This window comes from Mauremys mutica, chromosome 2 (genome assembly GCF_020497125.1).
Source record: "Mauremys mutica isolate MM-2020 ecotype Southern chromosome 2, ASM2049712v1, whole genome shotgun sequence".
In the NCBI taxonomy this organism is placed as follows: Eukaryota; Metazoa; Chordata; order Testudines; family Geoemydidae; genus Mauremys; species Mauremys mutica.
The window spans coordinates 84843463-84868055 of NC_059073.1; the positions used below are offsets into that span (position 1 = coordinate 84843463).

General features: G+C 43.9%; 1 protein-coding gene across 5 annotated transcripts in view; it reads right to left on the minus strand.

Annotated features, from left to right (window-relative positions):
* Nucleotides 1-24593, minus strand: part of GREB1L (GREB1 like retinoic acid receptor coactivator) — a 218130-nt gene that overhangs the window by 11030 nt on the left and 182507 nt on the right. For 4 of the 5 annotated variants that reach the window (XM_045008101.1, XM_045008097.1, XM_045008099.1 and 1 more), the window contains 12 exons: nucleotides 21050-21165; nucleotides 20405-20649; nucleotides 17919-18478; nucleotides 17318-17420; nucleotides 14498-14653; nucleotides 14155-14294; nucleotides 12332-12493; nucleotides 11795-12002; nucleotides 9822-9987; nucleotides 8412-8639; nucleotides 5364-5505; nucleotides 3923-4123 (listed from right to left, as the gene is read on the minus strand). In XM_045008101.1, coding sequence (XP_044864036.1) covers nucleotides 3923-4123; nucleotides 5364-5505; nucleotides 8412-8639; nucleotides 9822-9987; nucleotides 11795-12002; nucleotides 12332-12493; nucleotides 14155-14294; nucleotides 14498-14653; nucleotides 17318-17420; nucleotides 17919-18478; nucleotides 20405-20649; nucleotides 21050-21165 — 2427 coding nt within the window. The remainder of the gene's footprint in view (nucleotides 1-3922; nucleotides 4124-5363; nucleotides 5506-8411; nucleotides 8640-9821; nucleotides 9988-11794; nucleotides 12003-12331; nucleotides 12494-14154; nucleotides 14295-14497; nucleotides 14654-17317; nucleotides 17421-17918; nucleotides 18479-20404; nucleotides 20650-21049; nucleotides 21166-24593) is intronic. The other variant, XM_045008100.1, reaches the window with a different exon arrangement.

A 24593-nucleotide genomic window follows, 5' to 3' on the forward strand; every position in this document is an offset into this window, starting at 1 on the left:
TGGCCGTAGCCACAGTCTGTGCCACCAAGTTGGTGGAGTCCAAGGCAGCTTGGAGGGAGGTTCTAGCCACCACTCTGCCCTCCTCTAGGACTACAGCAAATTCCTGTTGTGATTCTGATGGGAGCAGTTCCTGAAAGTTGGAGAGGGTGTTCCAAGAATCGTATGCGTAGTGTCTACGTACTGCCTGCTGGTTGGAAATTCGAAGCTGGAGCCCCCCCAGTCGAGTATACCTTTCGACCGAAGAGGTCCAGCTTCTTGGCGTCCTTGTTTTCTGGGGCAGACCCCGGTTGTCCCTGCCGCTCCCTCTGGTTTGCTGCATCAACCACCAGGGTCCCTGGTTGGGGGTGGTTGAAAAGGTGCTCATACCTCTTTTGTGGGATGAGGTAACACCTCTCTACACCCCTGGCCATAGGTGGTACAGAGGCCGGGGTCTGCCAGAGCACCTTCGTGGAGTTTTGAATAGTTTTTATGAGTGGCAGTGCCACCTTGGAGGGACCCTCCAGGGCGAGTATGTCAACCATCAAGTCTGAGTCCTCCACAACCTCCTCAGTTTGCATGTTGCAGTTCTGGACCACCCTCCTAAGGAGGTTCTTTATGTCCATTGCTGGGAGGGATGTAGTAGTGCCTGTTACTGCCTCATCCATCGAGGAAGATGATGAGGCTCAAGGTGGGACAGGGTCTTCCTGCCCCTCCGGTTCCCTGGTGATGTGTTCAGGGACATCCACCACAGCTGTGACTGGTGTGGGAGCCGTGGGCGTTGGTGGCTCTGACAACGTACCTGATCCAGGAGGCCTAGTGTCTGGACCCCGGGGTGGGTTCTCAGGAGCCCTGGACATGTCAGGGGTGACCGATGTTGTGAAGGGGGGAGGCACAGGCAATGGAAACTACTGATGCCAGCCTGGAATTATGCCCTTGAGCCTGATGATTGGCCCTTTTGGACACCTTGGGCCTATGTGCCAGGCCCTGCCACTGGGGTGGCCAGGATACCATCACTATTGAGGGATTCTCCGCTGTATGGTGCCGAGACTGGTGCTGATATCTTGAGTGGTATCGGCTGTGTCGGGACACAAACGACTCCACCTCTGACTCAGAGGAATAGTCCGAGCCCGAGGAGTGGTACCGGGGAGTGGTACCGAGGCGATGGGGAATGGGGCCGCAACATGGTGGGCTTGCCTGGGTGCCAGATAGGTGGTGCTGCCTGCACCTGAACCAGTGCCTAGGAATGTGAGGTGGGGGACTATGCCATCATGGCAATCAAGTCCCACGCGGCCTCAAAAGTATCTGGGGTGGAGGGAAGGTACAGGTCCTCCTCAAACACCTCCCAGACCGGGGAGTCCACTGACACCAGACTCGACGGACCTCCCCTCGAGGCCGGAGTCAAAGGTGTCAGGACTGATGGACCAGCCTTCTGGTGTCCCAGCATGGGACGCACCACACAGGTGTCCTGTGTGCTCTTCTTGGTGGGGGAATGGCCCCCTTTCTGCCTTTTTCTTGTTATGCTGCACCAGGGATTGTGATTGGTGTCGCACTGATGAGCCTGCCTTCTGTGCCGAGGAGCAGCGCGAGTCCTTCCTTAGTGCCCCGCACTGAGGCCGCCTCTTGTGCCGGTTGAGGCAGGAGAGCAGACTCTGTTAAAAGGAGTTTCAGCCAATAGTCTCTCTCTCTTTTGGTTCTGGGCTTGAAGCCTCTGCATATACTACACTTGTCCTGCAAATGTCCCTTTCCCAGGCACTTCAGACAAGCAGCGCAAGGATCCCACCGGGGCATAGACTTACCACACCTATCACATGGGGCCGCAGCATGCCCTGGATGGGGAAAAACTTAGCGGGGGGTAACCCCCCCAGACTTAAACTTATTCACTAGCTAACTAAAACTTACGAACTACTATGATAACGATTAACAACTATGTACAGGAAAAAAACACTAGGAAAGCACTTGCTAAAGCAAGGGACAAGTTGTTCCAATGATCGTCACTGGTGGTAAGGAGGAACTGAGCAGGCGGCGGGTCAGCAAGGGACTATCTATACTGCCATGAAGGCAACACTTCAGGGGGCTCCACAGCCAACCCGACAGGTACCACTAGGGTAAAACCTTCCAACGATTGTGCGCACACACCTATTGGAATGGACATGAGCAAGCACTCGAAGAAGAACAGCTGTTCAGCGGCGTGAAGGAGGCGCTGGGAGGGAGCAGGGACAGGGCACGCTCGGGGGAGGGAGTGGAAACAGACAGGGAAGAGGAGGGGCAGGGGTGGGACCTGGGGCTGAGCGGGGATCTGCGAGAAATTGTAAATCAAAACAGGGGGCCTCGGGTTGTTAAAGTTTGTCAACTGCTGCCCTAAACTATTTACATTTTTATCAGTGACCTGGAAAAAAACATAAAATCATTACTGATAATGTTTGTGGTTGACATAAAAATTGGGGGAGTGGTAAATAATAAAGAGAGCTGATACAGAGCAATTTGGATTATTTGGTCAGTTGGGCACAAGCAAACAATGTGTGTTTTAATGTGGTTAAATGTATACATCTAGGAACAAGGAACGTAAGCCATACTTACATGATTTGGGGAGGCGGGGGCGGGGAAACTCTACCATGGGAAGCAGTGACTCTGAAAAAGATTTGGGGTCATGGTAGATAATCAGCTGTACATGAGCTCCCAGTGTGATGCTCTGGTCAAAAGGGCTAATGCAATCCTTGGATGCATTAACAGGGGAATCGCGAATAGAAGTGGAGAGATTATTTCACCTCTGTATTTGGCACTGGCACGACCATTGCTGGAATACTGCGTCTAGTTCTGATGCTCACAATTCAAGAAGGATGTTGATCAATTGGAGAGGGTTCAGAGAAGAGCCACAAGAACGATTAAAGCAGGTGTAGGCAACTGATGGCACAGGTGCCGAAGGCGGCAGATGAGCTGATTTTCAGTGGCACTCACACTGCCCGGGTCCTGGCCACCGGTCTGGGGGGCTCTGCATTTTATTTAATTTTAAATGAAGCTTAATTTTAAATGAAGCTTTATCTTAATTTTAAATGAAGCTTTTAAATGAAGCTTATTTAATTTTAAATAAAACCTTATTTACTTTACATACAACAATAGTTTAGTTATTTTAGACTTATAGAAAGAGACCTTCTAAGAACGTTAAAATGTATTACTGGCACATGAAACCTTAAATTAAAGTGAATCAATGAAGACTCGGCACACCACTTCTGAAAGGTTGCCGACCCCTGGATTAAAGGATTAGAAATCCTGCCTTATAGTGACAGACTCAAGGAACTCCATCTATTTTGTTCAACAAAGAGAAGGTTAAGAGATGTCTTGATTACAGTCTCTAAGTACCTACATGGGGGAAACATATTTAATAACTGGCTCTTCAATCTTGCAGAGACAGGTATAATATGTTCCAATGGCTGGAAGCTGAAGCTAAACAAATTCAGACTGTAAATAAGGCATAATTTATTTTAATAGTGAGAGTAATTAACCACTGGAACAATTTACCAAGGGTTGTGGTGGATTCTCCATCATTGACAATTTTTAAATCAAGCTTGGACTTGAAAAAAAAAATCTGCTCTAGGAATTATTTTGGGGAAGTACTATGATCTCTGTTATATAGGATGTCACTCTAAGATGATCACAGTGGTCCCTTCTGGCCTTGAAATCTATTAGCACAGCATGGCTCTTTGGACCCCACACTCCCAGTGTCCAGGCAACATAAGAGGTTTGCTGCTTCTCCTTCCAAGCTAATAGAATTAGCCCTTTAGTTCAAGTAATAGTGACTCATGGTTTCAAATCAAAGTCCTGGGTTCAATACCCACCCCGATGATTCTAAGGAGTCATCATACAAAAAGAAAGCTTTAAAAAATTAGAAGTAAGAAATATAACAGTTTGTATTTGCTACCCATTTGCCCCTAGAAATATTTTGTACCTCGGGTCCAATGTTCAGGTAGCAGTCAATGGCCAGTACAGGGTTCTTGAAGTTATGGATGGCCTTTGGAAAGAGTTTGTATGTTGCATGCTGAAGGAATTTCTCCAGAAGGAACTGAGCTGGGGCTGCCAGCAACGTGTGTTCACTGTCTGGGGCACAGACATACTGAAGAGGCATTATTGGGGCCATGCTCTCCGATACCTACAACGAAAATGATTAAACTTCTTTCAATCAACACTCTGTAGGTTGCATCGTCACTGAATGTATAGTTTGCCTTCTTGTGGCTATGTTACTGTAATTCCCACTTGCTAAATAAGCTGGAAAACCCCAGAACATGCAACCCAGTGGTGCCACATTGAAATAGCAAAAATTGTGATTTGTTCTTTGTTAAGTATGTTTGTGAATATCTCAGTGCATAAGGACAGAAAATAAAAATACAAATAATTTAAATTCAAAAGCAACACTGTTTACTATAATGCCCCTCAACCCCCTACACCACCCACACAATCTCAGAGATTCAACTCTCCCCTTATAGCCCATTAGGCAAAAAGGCTCATTATATACAGAATGCACACAGTAAAATTAGTCAACTAGTTCCAACTCTGTTGGATGCACAGAGAATAATTAGCCACTATTCCCTAAGCATTCAGATCGGGGGGTGTTAGCTCCAGTGTCCTCCCATCTGATCTGAACTACAGGACTAGGTATAAACAGTAGCAAGAGAAAGTTTAAAGGAGCAAGGAAACCAGACCAAGATAGGATTTCTAGAGTAAAACCAACATCTTGAATTATACCTCATCTGAAAGCTGACATAGTTCATCGAGCACAGGTAAAACGAACAGTGCATGAACCACCATTTAGTAGCAAGCAGCACATTCTGCAATAGCCAGAGTTTGCAGGTGGATTTCCAGAGTACTTTGAAATTTCAAAGCCTGTGTAAAATGTTTCTTCTTATCAACGATTGAAGATCACCACAAATGACTAGAGACTGGAACTAAACTCAATATATTTATCTATTCCACATGAATTTAGAAAACCTTTAAACTTGAGTTTAGATAAACATATCCACTTCTGATTAGACTTTAGATTTGAGAGTTCCTAATTCAAGCCTTACTCATCCAAAGAAATCCCTGAATTAACTAGAAATTATTTAATCAGCTTGCAAATCCCAGTTTGTTCTTGGTGTCTCCATTCTAATGGAGGAGTTGTGATAGACTCCCAGGATTATTGCTAGTGATGGAGAAATTATGAATATTTATTACTACTTGCATTGAGATAGAACATAGCAGGTCCCGCCCTAGCGCTAGATGCTGTACAAACACAGAACAGACTCTCTCTGACACGCTAAGTAAACATCCACATTTTGACCTTCATGGAAACAATGGCAAAGTACCAGTTTAGTCTCCTGCACGTAGCTCTTTTTCAAACATGCAAAACTCACCATGATTTTTGGCTTAATGGCAAAGTCCTTTTGCCCCCCAACCTGGATGTGTTTCTTCATGAGACTGAAGTTGTTAAATCGGCAGATGAGAAGGCCACTGCTGTTTGTTCTCAGGTTAAAATCTACATCTTCACAGAAGTACCTAGATATTAAACACAGATTCACTAAACTGATTGTGCGTCTGCAAAGGGTATCCAATCCCATTGTAGTCCTTGCAATATATTATAAATGGTATTCTTTGTATAAATGGTCTGTGATGTATTCCATATACTGTTAAATACACTCTAGGCACCAACTATCTCACCAATTACTTTGCTAGAAAAAAACCAATACAACTCTTATACAAATCTTCTACAGAGCACTTAACATTCAATTGCTAACAGACCCTTGCAGACTGACTTTAATAAGGAGAAAAGTCAGTCTTATTTTTTGAAGTATGTAGTTCAGATAGTCTTCCTCCTCTCTCCCCATTTACTGACTTCAAACACTTTTTTACTTTTGGCCAGATATTGTTCACCTAGAGCATCGATCTGTCTCTATTTCAGAATGGATCCCTTCTATAAGACATATTATCCAGGTGAATTGCTTTTGTGTTTGGCTGCTTTATGCACATAGCAGTACAGGTACTAATCATAAGAGACCACACTGGAATTAATAAATAAGACATTCTACTACTACAAGTTAGTCCCTGCCACTGGGTGAAGAGTCTCATTTATAAATAAAATTCATTTAAAATTAAAAGTATAAAATTCTTGCACCATAAGTAATACAAATGAGAGAACTGAAGTCAGTTGCTCTGGCATCCATACCATGAACCATGCAAGCTAGAACTTGGTCATCACATAGAGAGACAGTTTGTATTGCTGATGGAGGGAGAGACCAGAACAGGCCACCTTAGAGTCAGTGGGACACAGGCTGGGGTATCTCAAAGTGAAGGAAATATAAAACCTAGTCTTATTTAGCAGAGGGAGTTGGATTCTGCTTCAAATCTTGATGGGAACTTGTGACAAAGCTCTTAGGGAGAACTGTAGAATGGAATTGATGCCTTCTGGTGAGAGGAAAGAAAGGGAGAGAAATGGCAAATACCGGAGAAAGTGAATTTGCTATAGGTTTTTAATTCCAAACACGGATGGAAAGTGGGAAATAAAGGCAAGGAAGCAGAGGTTCTCTCTGTAAAACAATGATGGATAAAATTTGGAAGCAATTTAGTTCCATAAGGAATACAACAGCCTTCCCTCCCTTCATGTCTTTTGTCTCCAATACTTTCAGTCAGGTGAGCTGCGCTTCCCTACGTATTCCTGCCACTTGCCGATGCAAAAGGTGGTCTCCTTAGCAGGATGGATTTTCTGCCTCTCCTTTTCTGATTTCTTCCTGTTTCTCTCTTGTATTTTAGGGCTTCTCTGTGTTTTTTTTTTAAACTCCTGTAGCATCTTCCCTCAACCTTGCCTCTTCTCTCCTCTCTCACCCACCCACTGTCTGTCTTTCTCCCAGTCTGTCTTTCTTTCCATCCTAACCCTGGTGCTCACTATCCTGACTCAGTTTTTCCAGTCTCCACTCAAATGAGTCCTTACGTGGTACAAAAACAGCACCTGGAGGGAAGGTGGAAGCCCTGCATCTAGATTCCATGCACTGACTGTTTTCTTTCCCTGCGGGCAGTCTTAAGTCCTACTGAATTGCACCAGCACTATGCAAGGGCATATCAGAGTGGAGAATAAGAAGAATGATCACAAACGTTCACAACCTTGGTCAGCTGCTCCTCTTGTACTATAACAGAGAACACTCCTTTCTCTCCTCCACCCCAGGGATAAATAAATTCATTATAAATCATTCCAGTTTGGAGGTACAGTTTTTCTTTAAGGAGTGCTAGAATGGAACATCAAACCTGTATGAAAACAAACCTCACTGGCCAATCAGGATTTTCCAGTGATCTTAGCGCTACACTAGCTATGCTTTATAATACTGGAGAATCCTGGTTGCTAACTGATTGGCAAAGAAATAACCAATCGTAACAGGAAGAGTCCCTTTCCTGATTTTGTGGCTAAGATTTATTTGGCTTTTAAAATATACAGTATAGTCCCTTGCTGTTACAGCAAGCAGAACACAGCTATGAAATACAGGGGCCTGTCGTGTTATACATGAACTGTGTCGTGCTGTAATTTGTTAGGCATGTTTCATTGCAGGACATTTTTTCACTCAGCACTCCATGAAGAGTTTGGAATTAGAAAGCTAAAATCCCCCCTAGAGGTATAATGCTAGAGGAAATGTCCCATGATGAAAGTTATACAATGGAATTACGTGATCCAGTGAAAGACTGAAGTTTTCTAATGCCATAATGACCAGCACTTCCCCTTCTTCCTAACCCCGCAGTCAATGGGGCTTTTACCATTCTTGAATAGATACTGATAATACACAGAGAATTGGGAGATAAGACGCTAAAAGAAATATATCAAGCAGTTCTGATAACATCATAGTAACCCACAGCTGCAAAGCTGCTGCATTGTAATGTGTGTGCATATTGAGTGTGGTATTGCAGGAGTTCTTTTAATATAGACTCTCTTTCTGGGTGACCACTTTTCACAATGTAGTAGTAGGTTCGTGCACAGATGTTTTGTGATGGCAACATAACACTTACTCATAATCTGTATTTTTAGATTTGTATGGTTTATTTCATGAAGTTACATACAACTGGTTTTTGTTAAAATCATATACAAACATCTATTTGTTCCCTTTGCATGCTTATTTTTTTGTATGCATTTCCTGTTTTTTGGGGGGGGGGGGTTAACTCATTTTGAACAGCTCATTTTGATGCAACAGAAATGTGAAATCAGAAGTGACTCAACCAATCATACAGTTGACTTTAATTTGGAAACTGCAGTCTTATTACAATGTTGCACACATCATTCTGTGGTTTTTAAAAGTAACATTTTGAGGCTATGACCTCACAGCCATGAAAGTACCATTCTCTGTTTTTACTGTGGCTATGAAACATAACTATTAGCTGGCAGTGAGATTTTTTTTTACTATATTTGTTAAATCACTTTTGCATACCTGTTTAAATCATATTGCACGTTCTGGGTCAGGTCTACGTTGAGCAGTATGAAGTCATGCACATGGCACCTGGAGAATGGAGGTTTTGATCCCCTGGAATTCAACTTGCTGTTCCATTTCTGAATACCCAGTATTGCATAATGAACAATTTTTGGTGTGGCTTCAATGTGCTGTAGAACACTCTTCAGAGACACATTCTTATTGGTACTCCCTGGCTCCATGGACGGGCTATGAAATGTAATCATGTATTACATACGTGTTTTAGATCTCTGCTACTATATTATTGTGTAATGTTTAGATCAGGATTGTTTTTGCTAGGTGCTGTACAAATACATAATTGTATATTTGTCCACACACATGGAACATTTACATTATAATAAATAGCTAATTAAGTGCCACCCCCACCTCTACCCCTCAATCCAGTCATCATAAGCATACAGACTTTCCAGGAGTGGTGGGTATTAGTGGTGAGAAATATGGAGAGGCAGAAGGAAGTAGCCTTATGAATCAATTCAGGAAAGGCATTTACTAAATAAGGTGCAGTGTGGGAGAAGGTAAAAAGAATTGAGTGGCATGGCATAATGTCTTCTAGAGAATTAAGAATCCCAAAATAAAGAATTTAAACTGAGAAACAAAAAAAACCAAACACCCCAGAATAATCAAGCTGATAAAAACGAACAACCAAAATGTTCTTTCCCACTGGCAAGTCAATTGGTAGAAAGGTATGGGTAAACTCTATGTCAAAAACTGATCAGTTTTACAAGAGAGCAGAGAAAGTGATTGAGTCAATCACAACACTAGCTGATGGACAGAAAACACTAATTGAGATGAGATAATTGGAGATAAAATGTCTTCAAAATGACATACAATTGTTAATTTTGAAGCTATCTGTAATGTCATGCACAAAATAGTAACAGTTTTGAATCATCATGACTAAGGTATGTCTACACTGCAATCGGGTGTGACTGCAGCATCTGTAGACATTCCTGAGCTAACTTTAACCTACTTAGCTCAAATAACAATTGCAGTGAAGCTGCTGTGGCAGCCTGGATTAGCTGCTTGAGCACATGCCTGGGGTCCAGGGGGGCTCGCACAGTCTGTGCTGCTGTGGCTTCACTGCTATTGTTATCTGAGCTAACTAGACCAAAACTAATTCGGGTATGTCTATATGTGCTGCAGTCACATCTCTGATTGCAGTGTAGACATATCTTAAGTGATAAGCAGAGTATAATTTTGAGATTCTGCTTTGACTATTTTAAGTAGCCGATTTTTTAGTTATCACCAATTGCTAGAGATGGGCTCTAGCTGCAAAGTGTGCATCAGATTAGAATATTGCAAAAGTTTGGGGTGGGCTGTGGCTTTGGCTGGGACCCATCTGACTGTTCCATTGTTTGTGAAAAGCTAATTTACCTGGACTGTTCTTGGACACTGTGAATGTTCCATAAGACACAAGAGTCATCCATGACAACAATGAACGGCCAGACACACTGACGTTTGACTCCTAGTTCTTCCAAGCGGTTTCTCTCTAGTTCTAGATTGTGGTAGGAAAGCTCCTTAATAAGGAATCTGGCAGCACCTGCGAGAATACATGGCACAAAACAACTTCTGTAGGACACTAATGAGAACTTTACTGCAGCTTCTGTTTTCATACAAACAAGATATAATATTAAAAAAGAAAGCCACCAATATTATACAGCACAGCACCTTGAAAGTTACAAGGTAAGAAACATGTCTTACCACGTGTACATTTTCAAATGTATTTGCCAATCCAGGCCCACCCAGGAGGGGTAAGTGGCATCTTCAAATATTATTTATTAGTACCAATAATGTGTTTGGCACTGCACAATCTACAAAAAGAAAGACTATACGCTCTTTGGGCTAGGGAGTATGTAAAAGACATACAGAGAAGTTAGAACACACTGGAAAACCAGAGAGGATGATATAGTGTTGTTGATTTTTCTATTTTTATTACATGTGTGGACATCAAGAAAAACGGGGCATTTTAAGAGTACTTTGAACCAAGAGAGGACAGTGGCTTCACCGCAGGCAGCGCGAGTCTTCCATTTGGGGAGGCTTACACACGAGCGCCGGAAACTCCCTAAAAGTGTGTGTGTGGGGGGGTGCCACCGGAGACTAGACCACTCCACCACTGGCCCCGCCCGCACTCTACCTCTTCTCCTGAGGCTCACCCTCATGCCACCTCTTCCAGCCCCCTGTTCTGCCCCCTCCCCACTGTTTGCTCCTCTCTGCTTCTTCCTCCAAGCTCCCCTCACCCAGTGCTCACTCCTCTGTGCCTCTTCCTCCAAGGCCCCTCCAGCACCCGCTCCTCTCCATGGTGGGCCTCGGGACAAGAGACAGAACAGGAGTGGAGCCACAGTCCAGGCATCTGTGGCTCCCCCACTTCTAGGGAGCTTTACTTCTAGTGCTCCAAAGGCAGAAGGCCAGCAGGCCTTCAAAGGGAGGTGACCCACATCACATCCATGGAATTTGCCCACCTGCATGACCAGCCTTTTTTTGGGTAGCCTCCTCCAGCCTCTTATACATGCCACCCATGGACTTCACCTCGTGAGAAGAGTTTAACCTCTAATAGGACTGGACCCAAAGTTCAACTACAATTGACCTTCCTGAACCTACAGCTGCAGTTTCATCTTGTTAAATAGTGACATCACTTGTAAAGCGACTGGACTAGAAATTCAGGCTGCAGTGCTGAGAAAAATAAATGCAATTTGCCTACAAATTAGCAGTTCTCAAACTGTGATCTTTCCAAAAGCTGTTGATTAATAGAAAACTGAATCACTGATGGAACAGAACCTGCCAGCAGCTCAAGAATGACCACGTGAGAAGACAACTGGACAGATGGTTCGGTGAAGTATGGAGGTAAGATGACTGAGCAGCAGGAAAACATATAGGGGCAAAGAAAAAAAACAGGCCACAGGAAAAAATATAAAGACATAGATTGAGAAAGGGACCAGGGAGCACAGAAGCAAGTGCAAGGAGCAAACAGAGAGAGGAGAACAGAGAAGAGTGTGATTGGAGAGAGAAGAAATGAAGAGCGGAAGCAGATAGCTAGATTAACTATGTTCAAAAAGGATAAAACAATTATCACATTAAAGAGAATTAAAAGATATTAAATACTTCACTAATATCCCTTTCTAAACAATCACATGTATGCGGCTGCAGTAGTTATCAGATGTTTTATGTGATCATAGAATCAATCATAGAATCATAGAATATCAGGGTTGGAAGGGACTTCAGGAGATCATCTAGTCCAACCCACTGCTCAAAGCAAGGCAAATTCCCTGACTTTTTTTTTACCATGACCAGGAGAGGCAGGTGTTAGAGAAACCCTGCTTTCAATGTAACACATTGTTAGTGCCTCTTACCAACTCCGGCATTGTTGAACATCCCTGGCAGGACCAGCATGATGTGGTTGGGCCAGTATTTACGGTACAGTGGCATTTCATACTCCTTGACCACTAGCAGGTGAAGGTGACTGATGCCTTCCATAGCATGGTAAAGGTTCAAGAGGCCATGCTCATGGCGGCCGCTTGAAGGAGTGAAGATAGGACTCTTTACCACATTCAAATTCTGCTGAAAGATCAAACAGGAAATAGTTAACAAACTTAAGAAAGACTAGCATGTTAGCCAGTTGGTCCTGACTGACTCTTTCCATCAGAAAGAACACAATAGCCCAAGTAAAAAATATTTATTATTATTATTTATTGTAGCACCTACAACATGCTAGTTGCTTTAAAGTTAGTCAAGAAGGGATGGTCCTTGCCCCAAGAAGCTTACAATCTCAGGAGAGTCCAACATAGAGGTCATGAGAAGACATCAGACAAATATGGATTTTTTTTCATACCAGCCAACTAGATTCATGGTAGGCAGCCAGAAAGAGGATGCAAGAGGCATACACCCACCTTGTCCGACACAAGAGGGAGACGCATGCTTTCCAGGTGCTTTCCCTGCTTGCTGAAGACAAAGTGGTTCTCCTTGGACTTAGGGATTATAAAATGAAGCTGAACCTCTTCTCCTAACATTGAGGAGGAGAACGTAAATGCATGCAGGGTGGAGTCAGTCATCTGTATTCAAGGGAATTGCAGGAGAAAACAGTCAACACACTAATCAGATAAGGAGGCCACACACCTACACAAACATGTGGCACGGCAATTTCAGTTGCATTTTGAAATGATGGAAGCAGCTGAAAAGGAATGGCAAATATATTTTCCTTTGGTAAATGAAGATGGCTTTGTTACAGTCACATTTTCCCCTTATCCAACAGAATTAATTAGGTATGCAGCTTGTCAGTCTAATAATATAATCACCTTCCTTGTGGCCCAGTTGTGCTCCTGCTAAAGTCAGTGTTAGAAATTACTCACAAATGTATACAGAGCACTAGAAAATGAGTCAGGAAACAACCTACCCTATCAAAGTCTGCCCAGGATATTAAAAATATATACACACATACATATATGGGAGAGAGAGTGAATGCCACAGGCCTATACACACTTCTTATAAATATACAACCTACAGAAACATGTTTCTATCACAAAGTATGTAAAAGACCAAGCTTTCAGAAAAATCTTTGGGACTCATATTACACAGGTATGTAAAATAGATTACCTTTATATTACTGCCAGTTTCACAATATGATGACACTTCAGAAAATCACAACAGCTCAGTACTGTAAACACCCCAACAGAACACATTATAATTTATACACAATATATCCACGTATTCCAAGCTAGTCAGGGTGCAGTCAATGGAACCTTTCCTACCTTAATCAACTAGAAATTATGAACTACATCAGTATGCCTACAAAGTTTTCTGAAAAGCAAAGGAGTAAACCTAAAAGCACTTTCTGCAGAAAAAGCTTGGTGACCTTCTTCCATTTTAAATTATGCCTCCCTGTTTAGCAACTGATGGCTTTAACTCATTCCTTAAATTGTTAGTCAGTCAGAACTGTTACAATAAAATGGTGATCATCAGCATGAGTTAATATCCTTTTCATTCTTCATTTTAAATTCTTCATAAGTGTTTCACTTTCTCTCACCTTTCATTCAGCAAAGCACTTGAACATTTATTCAAGTTTAAGTATGGGCTTAAGTGTCTCTGAAGTCCATGGGACTTAACCCATGCTTAATCATGTGCATGCAGTTTAAGCACATACTTAAGTGCTTTGCCGAATCAGGGCCAAAGTGAGGCCAGCTGAATGACTTCTTTTTATTGTGTGCCTAGTTTTGTGTGTGCCATTATCACAACTATATGTGCAATTCAGGCATGCACAAACTGGTATTTAGGTGCATGAATATTATTTGCATAAGCAAATACCTGACTGAGCATACAACTGTTTTGACTGCAGGCACACAGCAGGTGTCAAGGCTTAGGTAAGTTAAACATGCATGTAGACCTTTTGTTGTATTAATAATGTTTTTTCCATTCTCATGCTTTATTCCTACTGTTATGATTAAACAATATTTTGTTTTGAAAAGGCTGTCTGGTCACTATGGTATTCACAGACTCCCAAAGGGAAGAACTGTAAGTGCCAAGCCCAGATGCATCTGCTGAATAACTTCAGTTGATCCACAGGGGGCATTAAGCCCAGGGCCTGGCCTGAAAGTAGGAGAATTGTATGATTCTACTCTAGGGAAGGTTAAGACTCAAGCCTCAATACCTGTGGGGCTGCACTCTGAAAGACCACAGAGGTGTTAAAGGTGCAGCTAGTCCCATCACAGACACTAACCTGTGCTGCAGGATTAATATCCATGTACTGATGGCACTGCTCACAGTGGTGAAATGTATTATAAGCTGAATATTTGGTCAACATCATGGACACTGTCTCTCTCTTTCTAGGCTCCTCAACTTTGGTTTCTTTGTTTGCTTCTGTGTACAAAGAAGATAAATGACATGAATTTTAAGACAGCCAACAAACATGCAGACAGAATATAATTCTGTAACCACTTTAGAGAAAAACTGAGCACATCTATAGTGTTTTGTAGGTTAGGCCTTTCCTGAGCATTATGTCTAGTCAAACCAACATAAAGTCTATCGGTCAAAGCAGGAAAATGGAAAGAACTTTTACTGACCTTGTTTTACTCTTGACAGTTGTTCTGTGTACACTGGACTCATAGAACCATACTTGGTTTCATGCACACTCAGGTCAAAAGTTATTTTACTGAAGATCTCAATGTCAGGCCAGTGGTCATTGCTACACTGGGTGATCTCACTACTTTCTGTAGAATCTGGAATACATTTTGTGTAAGCAATGGAAGAGAGTATGTGAAATGTATTTCTTTGATGTTTGTATATTTGTGTAATTGAACAGGGATTCTGTGCAAAAGAAGTCTCTATGTCAAACATACAAACCAAAACTAAAATATTAACTCAGACTAAGCCATTTAAAAAAAATGAAAATTCCTTGGAAACTAAGCAGGTTTGAATCTCAGTGTCGAGGCTTCCATTCCTTTCACCCACCAGAATTTCTAAAGAACCCATCCCTATGGCATCTAGGTTTTGAATAACAAAATTAAGAGTGGTATCTGTCCAGGAGATATAGTCAATTCCCTAGCCCCTCTTTGATTTAGTCATCAACTTCTATCTTTCCTTCTCATGTAATCAGGGGACAACCATGCCCCAAAAGCTCCAAATTACTGAGCATTACAATTTTTTTAACTCAGATATACCAGTTTCTGAGCAGAATCAAATCCTACCCTGTTGAGTGCTTAGTAAAGAGCTACACTTTTTGAGTGCTGGTACATTGGGGTTAAGGCTCACACCTCAGGAGACACCCAAGGGGATGTCTCATAACCACAACTCTGTTTCAGAGTAGTAGCCGTATTAGTCTGTATCCGCAAAAAGAATAGGAGTACTTGTGGCACCTTAGAGACTAACAAATTTATTGTAGCATAAGCTTTTGTGGGCTACAGCTCACTTCATTGGATGCATGTAGTGGAAAATACAGAAGGAAGATATATATATATATACACACACACACACAGGGAACATAAAACAATGGATGTTACCATACACATTATAAGGAGAGTGATCAGTTAAGGTGAGCTGTTGCCAGCAGGAGAGAAAAATTACTGTTTGTAGTGGCAATGAAAATGGCCCATTTCCAGCACTTGACAAGGAGATATAAGGAACTGGGGGGTAGGGGGGTGGGAAGATAAGCATGGGGAAATAGTTTTACTTTGTGTAATGGCCCATCCACTCCCAGTCTTTATTCAAACCTAATTTAATGGTGTCCAATTTGCAAATTAATTCCAATTCAGCAGTCTCTCGTTGGAGTCTGTTTTTGAAGTTTTTGTTGTTGTATTATTGGGACTTTTAGGTCTGTAATCGAGTGACCAGGGAGACTGAAGTGTTCTCCAACTGGTTTTTGAATGTTATAATTCTTGATGTCTGATTTGTGTCCATTTATTCTTTTACACAGAGACTGTCCGGTTTGGCCAATGTACTTGAAAACTGTTATGTCCCCTCTCAGTCTTCTCTTCTCCAAACTAAACAAACACCATTTTTTCAATCTTTCCTCATAGGTCATGTTTTCTAGATCTTTAATAATTTTTATTGCTCTTCTCTGAACTTTTTCCAATTGATCCACATCTTTCCTAAAATGTGCAATCAGAACTGGACACAATACTTCAGTTGAGGCTTAATCAGCATGAAGTAGAGTGGAAGAATTACTTCTTGTGTCTTGTTTACAACACTTCTGCTAACACAGTGGTCATGAACCAGTAGATCACGATCTCCAGCCGCTAAAAGTCCAGCAGCGCAGTGGGGTTAAGGCAGGCTCCCTGCCTGCCCCAGCCCCACACCGCTCCCGGAAGCAGCCAGCACACCCCTGAGGGGCGGGGGGACACGGGGAGCGGTCTCCACACACTGCTCCTGCCTGCAAGCACTGCCCCTGAAGCTCCCATTGGCCAGGAACGGGGAACTGAATGAGGGTGGAGGGAGCGAGCAACAGAGGGAGGCGGGATGGAGTGAGCAGGGCAGGGCCTCAGAGAAGGGGTGGGGTAGATCTTGGGTTGCACTTAAATTCAAAAAGCGATCTTGTGAATAAAAAGGTTGGCGACCACTGTGCTAACACATCCCAGAATGACGTTTGCTTTTTTTGCAACAGTGTTGACTCGTATTTATATTGTGATCCACTATGACTCCCAGGGTACGTCCACTACCCGCCGATTCGGCGGGTAGTCTGATCGATTTTGCGGGGATCGATATATCGCGTCTCATCTAGACGCGATATATCAATCCCCGAACGTGCTCCCGTCGACTCCGGAACTCCACCAGAGCGAGTGGCGGTAGCAGAGTCAACGGGGGAGTCACGGACGTCGATCCCGAGCGGTGAGGACGGGAGGTAAGTCGGGATAAGATACTTCGACTTCAGCTACGGTATTCCCATAGTTGAAGTTGCGTATCTTACCTCGACACTGCCCCCCAGTGTGGACTAGGCCCCAGATCCCTTTCTGCAGTACTCCTTCTTAAGCAGTCATTTCCCATTTTGTATGTGTGCAGCTGATTGTTCCTTCCTAAGTGGAGTGCTTTGCATTTGTCCTTGAATTTAATCCTATTTTTCCAGTTTGTCCAGATCATTTTGAATTTTAATCCTATTCCCCAAAGTACTTGCAACCCTCCCAGCTTGGTATCATCCACAAACTTTATAAGTGTACTCTCTATGCCATTATCTAAATCACTGACGAAGACACTGAACAGACCTGACCCAGAACTCATCCCTGAGAGACCACACTTGATATGCCCTTCTAGCTTGACTGTGAACAACTGATAACTACTCACTGGGAATGGTTTTCCAACCAGTTATGCACCCGCCTTATAGTAGTTCCATTCTATTTTATTAAAGAGAATTTCTGCACATGAGGTACTGAGAACTACTATTTAGTACTTACTAGTATTAATCTCTTCTTCATCATACACATCTACCTCCAGTAATCTGATCAGCATGCGAAAGAGAATCCTAAGGAACTGCAAGTAAGAGCCAGTTTTTCCCACCTGAAGCAACAAAACAAAACAAAACCAACCCTCAGAAAACCTAGTATTAAAGCCGCGTTACATTTTAGACAGTTATGTTTGGGTTTTTTCCTTCTGTTTTGCTATTCCAGTCCTGGGTCAATTCTGCTAAGACACTGCCAAACAGGAACACGTGCCAACAGGAACATGTCTCATCAACAGTGGGACAAATTCTGCTCTCATTTACACTGGTGCAATCCCACTGACTTCAATGGGATAGCAGTTAACCATTTATGTGTTTGGTCTTTTTAAGGTAGCTTTATGCCAGCCACGGCTTGTGAGCAGATATTAAAGCATTTTTCAGAGGATAATTCGAAATGCAGGCCCCTGAAAGTAGTCTTGGGAACCACTGCTGCTTGTGTCTTGACATGCACTTTTAAAGACTAAAACAGTGTCCTCAGTTTTAGCTAGCTTTGGCCCTCTTCACCTTCCCTAAAACTCTATACTAACATGACTAGCCAAGATGGGGACAGCTCTTACCTGCGGGGGTCCTGTCAGAAGCAGCCGTCGTGGGTGAAAACTCCTAGAGCCTGCAGTTTCACTCTGATTGTTGTAATCTGCATGGTGTTGCCTGGCTGTGGTCCATTGCCTATAGTACAGAGACTGCTCCTCACCGTTCATGTCTTTGGGAAGCAAAGGTCTTAAAGAGCTCAGCCAAGACACATCAGCATGAGGCAGAAGAGAAGATGAGGAAGGCAAATGCCCACTTTTCTGTGAGCCAAGGAGACAATAGGCAGCTTTAGACAAGATGACAATGCGTGGCAGTGCTGCATGCAGGGTCTTGCACTCCTTGACAGACTGGCTGGGCCACCGGAATGTCCGGGTTACGGAGGAAGATGATAATTTAGAAGTGGTGCTGCTTGCCATCTGGTTACCCAGAGAGTCACATTCTTGTTTCAAGGTCTCTCCAGCAGTGAATCCTGGATAAGTACCTTCATCGACTGAACTAACTGCCACATTCTGAAAGTTAAGGGATGCTGGTTGCTTCTGAGATTTGTCTGCAGCACTGGAGGAGCTCACGCCATTTTCAGCTATTGAACCTGGTGCAGTGAAGCAGGAAATAAACAAACAAAAAACCCCATTGAAACTGCTTAGCAAATACAACTAAGGAGTGAGTGCTATCTGATGCAACTTTAACGCTGCAAATATTTCTATGGTGCCTAGAAAGACTTGACCGGTTGAAGTTCATGTAACTCTACTGAAGTCAATAGAATTACAAGATTATGCATCAGCTGAGGGCTCTGGACCTATATACCTTCACCATAACCAAGGGGAAAAAACCTTCTACCAAGTCAAAGGTATCAGTAGCACTGCCTTCTTAACACCAGAATACATTCTCTCCTGTGGGCCATGCTCACATTTTGGGACTAGAAAAGGCAAGTCGGCCTTAAAGTTAGCATATGTGGGGAAGACTCAATAGTTGGCAAAGGCCCCATTCAACTGACTAAAGGCAGGAAAACGGATAGGGAGAGGGAGGGAGAAGAGCATGGAAGTAGGAGGAGGACACAGGGTAGGGAGGGTTGAGATTTTTGCCATGGGAAAAGTTTCTAAATTTCACCCTGTAAAATGTTCCTCTGGAGTGCCTCCCCTAGCTGGGTTGAGGCCTCTTTCTACACCCAGATACCTCCATAGGGTTGGCCCAGTTCAGGCCTGAGTCTCTTAGTCCTTGCAGTGGCCATCACCCTTACCTACTTTGTAAGGGTGGGGAAAAGCAAAAGTTCAGACTCAGAACAAGTCCCTCCTGGGATCAACAAAAAGCAAAAAGGTCAGGGACGCCTCGGTAGCAGCTTTACTGGAGTCTTTACGGGCAGGTAGCCAGGTCAGTTTCTCCCTAACCGGGCTTCCCTCTGGGTTCGCTGGACTCCTCACAGAGCTCAGGGAGATCTCTGGCATGGGAGTTCCTCCTTCTGCTTCAGGAGACACTCCCTTCTCAGGGCTTCCCTCTTGCTGATTGCACCTTCCTCCTTTTAAAGCTTTGTTCCCTACCATGCATGATTGGCAGGGCCAGAGGGGTGAAGTTACTTTAGCACAGAGCCTGCCTAGCCCCTTGCCTGTCAGTGCAGGGTTTACACACAGCATCACATATCCATCATCCAAACTGTAAGAGGGAAGGATCCCTGTGCCTTGTGCCTATATTCAGGACCAGCTCTAAATGTTCTGATGCTCTGAACAAGCAAATGTCCATCCTTTGTAGCACACAGCTATACCCACACAGTTATTGAACACTGTGCTGTCCCTAATATTTTACACTGGTCATTTTATTTATTTATTTGGATGTTTAAGATCTTCAGATTCCCCCAAAACTCAAGGTGTAGTGAGAATTAAAATTATATTTAAAATAATCACAACTGGCCCACAAGGCTACATTAACTAAACTTCCCAACCTAGTCCCTTCCCCTCACCCTAGTCAGGGAAAGCCTGGGAGAACACAGAGGGGCCTTTCGGTGTGAAACTTTCAATGTGGCATGAGACTTGAAATACTCAGAGATGTAAGATGTTGCAAACCACATCTTTATTTTCTAATCTGAAATCAAACGCAGCTAATCGCTGACATTTTACTTGATGCTTCAATGTTTGCAGGGGCGGCTCTAGAAAATAGGCTGCCCCAAGCAGCCGTGCGCAGCGCCGCCCCTTCCCCGGTCCCGCGGCTGGTCCCCTCTTCGCGCGGCTCCGGCTGAGCTCCCGCAGGCATGCCTGCGGGAGCTCAACTGGAGCCGCGGGAAGAGGGGACCCGCCGCAGTCATGCCTGCGGCAGGTCCGCTCGTCCCGGGCTCCGGTGGACCTCCCGCAGGCATGCCTGCGGCAGGTCCACCGGAGTCAAATGCCGCCCCCCAGGGAAAGGGCCGCCCCACGCGCCTGCTTGGCGCGCTGGGGTCTAGAGCCGGCCCTGAATGTTTGTATTCAAATTCTTACAAAATGTGGGTCAAGCATTATGCTCCAGAGCAACTGTAAAAGCAATGACTGACCTGAGGTTCCAGTGACCGCGCTGCTGTTACTCTGAGGTCTCTCCAAGTCTATCAACAGTTCATCAGCATCATTCTCGCTAATATTAGCCTTCTCGTGCTCCTTCTCACTCAGGTCAAGAGCTACAATAGACCCTCGAATTGCCTCCTTTGAGACATAGCAGCATGCCAGACCTACTTCTTGCTCTAAGGCAGTGCGAGTTAAATAGCTTGAGTCAATTAGTCGGAGGTCACAGTATTTCAATGACCTAGAAAAACAAACCCAAGAAAGAGGATGTTATATATTTTCTGGCCTTTAAAGAGTGACTCTCAGTATTAATTTTAAATGGCTTATGCAATGTCTATTTGCAATTCCATTAATCACTGGAAATCTAATTAGTTTAAAACACTCAGCACATGAGCTATGTTCTTTGATACTTAGTATAGCTGTTCAGTTCATGATACAATGTAGAAACTCCCACTAGTACTTTATCTTTCACAAAACAACTTTTTCTTTTCACCAAGGAAAAACTTTACCAAAAAGAAAGTCTTCTAGAACAGCATCTTTCATTGTTATTTCCAATCAGCAGCTGAAAGTTTTACATTTGTTCTTACGAACATGTTGATTGTTTTTCAGACATTTCCACTGTACAACAGTTCAAACAGTACCTGGGGAAAGTTTCTCCTAGGGTGTCCTTGCCAGTCAGGATAACAATACAAGGCAGGCCTTCTAAATCCTGATAGGTACGAGGGACCCAATCCTCCTGTTCATTTCCCCTCCAAGCCTGCAAAAAGAGAATATTAAATCAAGTCTGGGTTCCATTTTTTAAACTTCAAATTTTAACCCAGTACTGTGGGTCCTATTTTTGTACTCTGCACATTATTCATTATATTAACATCCAACAGGGGGACAATCTAAGGGCAATTGTGAATTTTGCATGGTAGCCAACTGCCAGCCAAGCAATAAAAGCATAACCAAGGGCATATTACAGAGTTAGTACCATACACCTGGGTGTGGCATCTGTAAGTGAATCAGCATACCCACAGTTAACATCTTAGATTTCCTGTTTGAACAGACATAAGCCATCTGAAAGCAGTTTATGGCCAAGGGGAATAATTTCCCCTACTGTATGAAAAAGGATTAAGAACTACTTCCATTTTTGTTTTACTCTTCTATTTAAGGGAAAAGAAGTACACTAAAAGCCAACTTATTTTTTTTTCCTCCTGCGGATAATGGCCCACCTTAATTGATTAGTCTCGTTATATAGCTGGTCTGGCAAAACCCATGTTTTCATGTGTATATAGATCTTCCTACTGTATTTTCCACTGCATGCATCCGATGAAGTGGGTTTTAGCCCACAAAAACTTATGCCCAAATAAATTTGTTAGTCTTTAAGGCACCACAAATACTCCTCGTTCTTTTTACAGACACTACAGTGGCACAGCTGCAGCCACTTTACCGCTTTAGCATGGACACTTTACCGCTTTAGCGATGGGAGGAGTTCTCCCATCAGCGTAAGTAATCCACATCTCCAAGATGTGGTATCTAGGTCGACAAAAAGTTCTTCTGTCAACCTAGCACTGTCTACACTGGGGGCTAGGTCAGCATTTTGTTTTATATACCCCTAAGAGACGTAGCTATGCCGATATAAGTTCCCCTATGGGGCAAATCCTAGATTTTATGCATGGACTTAGGGGCAAGGAATCCTCACATGTGGATCACTCCATGACTGAGCCTTTTGGGCTTCACACTCTCCCTCCACAGAGTGGAATGTCCGGTAGTTTCAGCCCCAGCTCCACTCATCCCCCAATCCCCTTATAAAATGGGGTAAAATGATCCCTGCAGAGCACAGCTCTGTCATGTGTGTTGGGTGCAGCCTCCCAGGATCTCACTTCACGTCATGCAGCAGAATCTTACTGGCTCTGCTACATACTGTGTGCCCTGAACTCGTTGAGGATGGAGGCAGGATGTGGCCGTTTAGGCTTTACAGCTCTAAAGCAATGGTTAAAAGGAAGCCAGGCCAAAAGTAAAACCTAGCATAAAGTTTTTATAATCTAGTGGGTGTATATTGTCTGGATAGTACCTAGCTATTGTTTATAGAGTGAGATAAAGTTCCTCCTCTACCTTGGTGGGTCCTGCGCTCATTGGTGGATTTTGCTAGCCTCTGAGATCTTCCTGTGTTTGATCAGGACTTGGGAGGTTTTGGGGGGAACCCGGGCCCGCCCTCTACCCCGGGTTCCAGCCCAGGGCCCTGTGGACTGCAGCTGTCTAGAGTGCCTCCTGGTACAGTTGTGCGACAGCTACAACTCCCTGGGCTCCTCCCAATGCCTTCTTTGTCTTCACCACAGGACATTCCTCCTGATGTCTGTTAACGCTTGTTCTCCTCAGTCCTCCAGCAGCACATCCTCTCACTTCCAGCTCCTTACGCACACCTCACTAACTGGAGTGAGAGCCTTTTAATACCAGGTGTCCTGATTAGCCTTAATTAATTCTAGTAACTTCCCAATTGGCTACAGGTGTCCTAATTAGCCTGCCTGCCTTAATTAGTTCTAGAAAGTTTCTGAGTGTTCTGCAATAGTCCCTGTTATCTTACCCAGGGAAAAGGGACCTGCTTAATCTGGAGCTAATTTATCTACCTTCGACCACTCTCTTGTAGCCATCTGGCCTGACCCTGTCACAAGAGAGAGGTGGAGAAAAATCCACAGTGCCACCACCAAAAAAGTTATTTTTAAGGTTCTACAACAGATATTAGTTCCCAAGTTGTATTTACACAAGTGATGCGGTTTGCTCATGTACGAAGCCATCTTGGTATAAGGTGCACTGATATATAAGGGATGAAATCGCTGTATTAAAATAAAAAGAAAAGAAAAATATACAAGGCATACTAATTTCAGCATCTATTATTTATTACAAGCCAAAGGCAACTGCTTTAACTAGAAGAGAAAAAGAACCATTCTGCCTCTGCAAATGCTGAAATCACATTATAATGACTAAGGCCTGGTCCACACTAGGACTTTAATTCGAATTTAGCAGCGTTAATTCGAATTAACCGTGCACCCGTCCACACCAGGAAGCCATTTAATTCGACCTAGAGGGCTCTTTAGTTCGAATTCGGTACTCCACCCCGACGAGGGGAGTAGCGCTAAATTCGACATGGCTATGTCGAATTAGGCTAGGTGTGGATGCAAATCGAACTTACTAGCTCCGGGAGCTATCCCACACTGCACCATTCTGTTGACACTCTGGACAGCAGTCCGAGCTTGGATGCTCTGACCAGCCACACAGGAAAAGTCCCGGGAAAATTTGAATTCCTTTTCCTGTCTGGACAGTTTGAATCTCATTTCGTGGTTGGACATCGGGGCGAGCTCAGCAGCACCGGCAGCGATGCAGAGCTCTCCAGCAGAGGAGTTCATGTAATCTCTGAATAGAAAGAGGGACCCAGCATAGACTGACCGGGAACTCTTGGATCTGATCGGTGCGTGGGGTGAGGAGTCTGTGGTTTCGGAGCTGCGCTCCAAAAAACAGAATGCAAAGACCTACGGGAAGGTCTCCAAAGCCATGAGAGACAGAGGATACAGCCGGGATGCAACGCAGCGCCGCGTGAAAATCAAGGACCCCAGACAAGGCTACCAAAAAATCAAAGCAGCAAACGGACGCTACGGAGACTGCCACCACTGCCCCACCAGTGACCATGGACTCTGACGATGGGACAGTGTCAACGGCCAGTTCCTCGGCGATGTTCGTGGACGGGGAAGATGAGGAAGGGTTTGTGGACGACGAGGCAGGCGACAGCGCTTACAACGCTGGTTTCCCCGACAGCCAGGATCTCTTCATCACCGTCACGGAGATCCCCTACCAACCGTCCCCGGCCATTAACCCGGATCCTGAATCAGGGGAAGGAGCAGTCGGTAAGTGCTTTAACCATGTAAACTTTTATTCTTAATATAACAGGAATCTGAAGTATGTGAAAAGGAGGTCTCTCTATATATGGGGATAGAACAGAAATCCTCCTGGGAGATCTCCACGAAGCTCTCCTGGAGGTAATCGAAAAGCCTCCGCAGGAGGTTCCTGGGGAGAGCTGCCTTATTGGGTGCTCCGTGGTAGCACAGTTTTCCGCGCGAGGCTTTCATGAGCTACTCAGGGAGCATTGCCTCCCCGAGCACGGCTGCATAGGGCCCTGGTTTGTGCTGGCTTTCACACAGCATGCGCTCT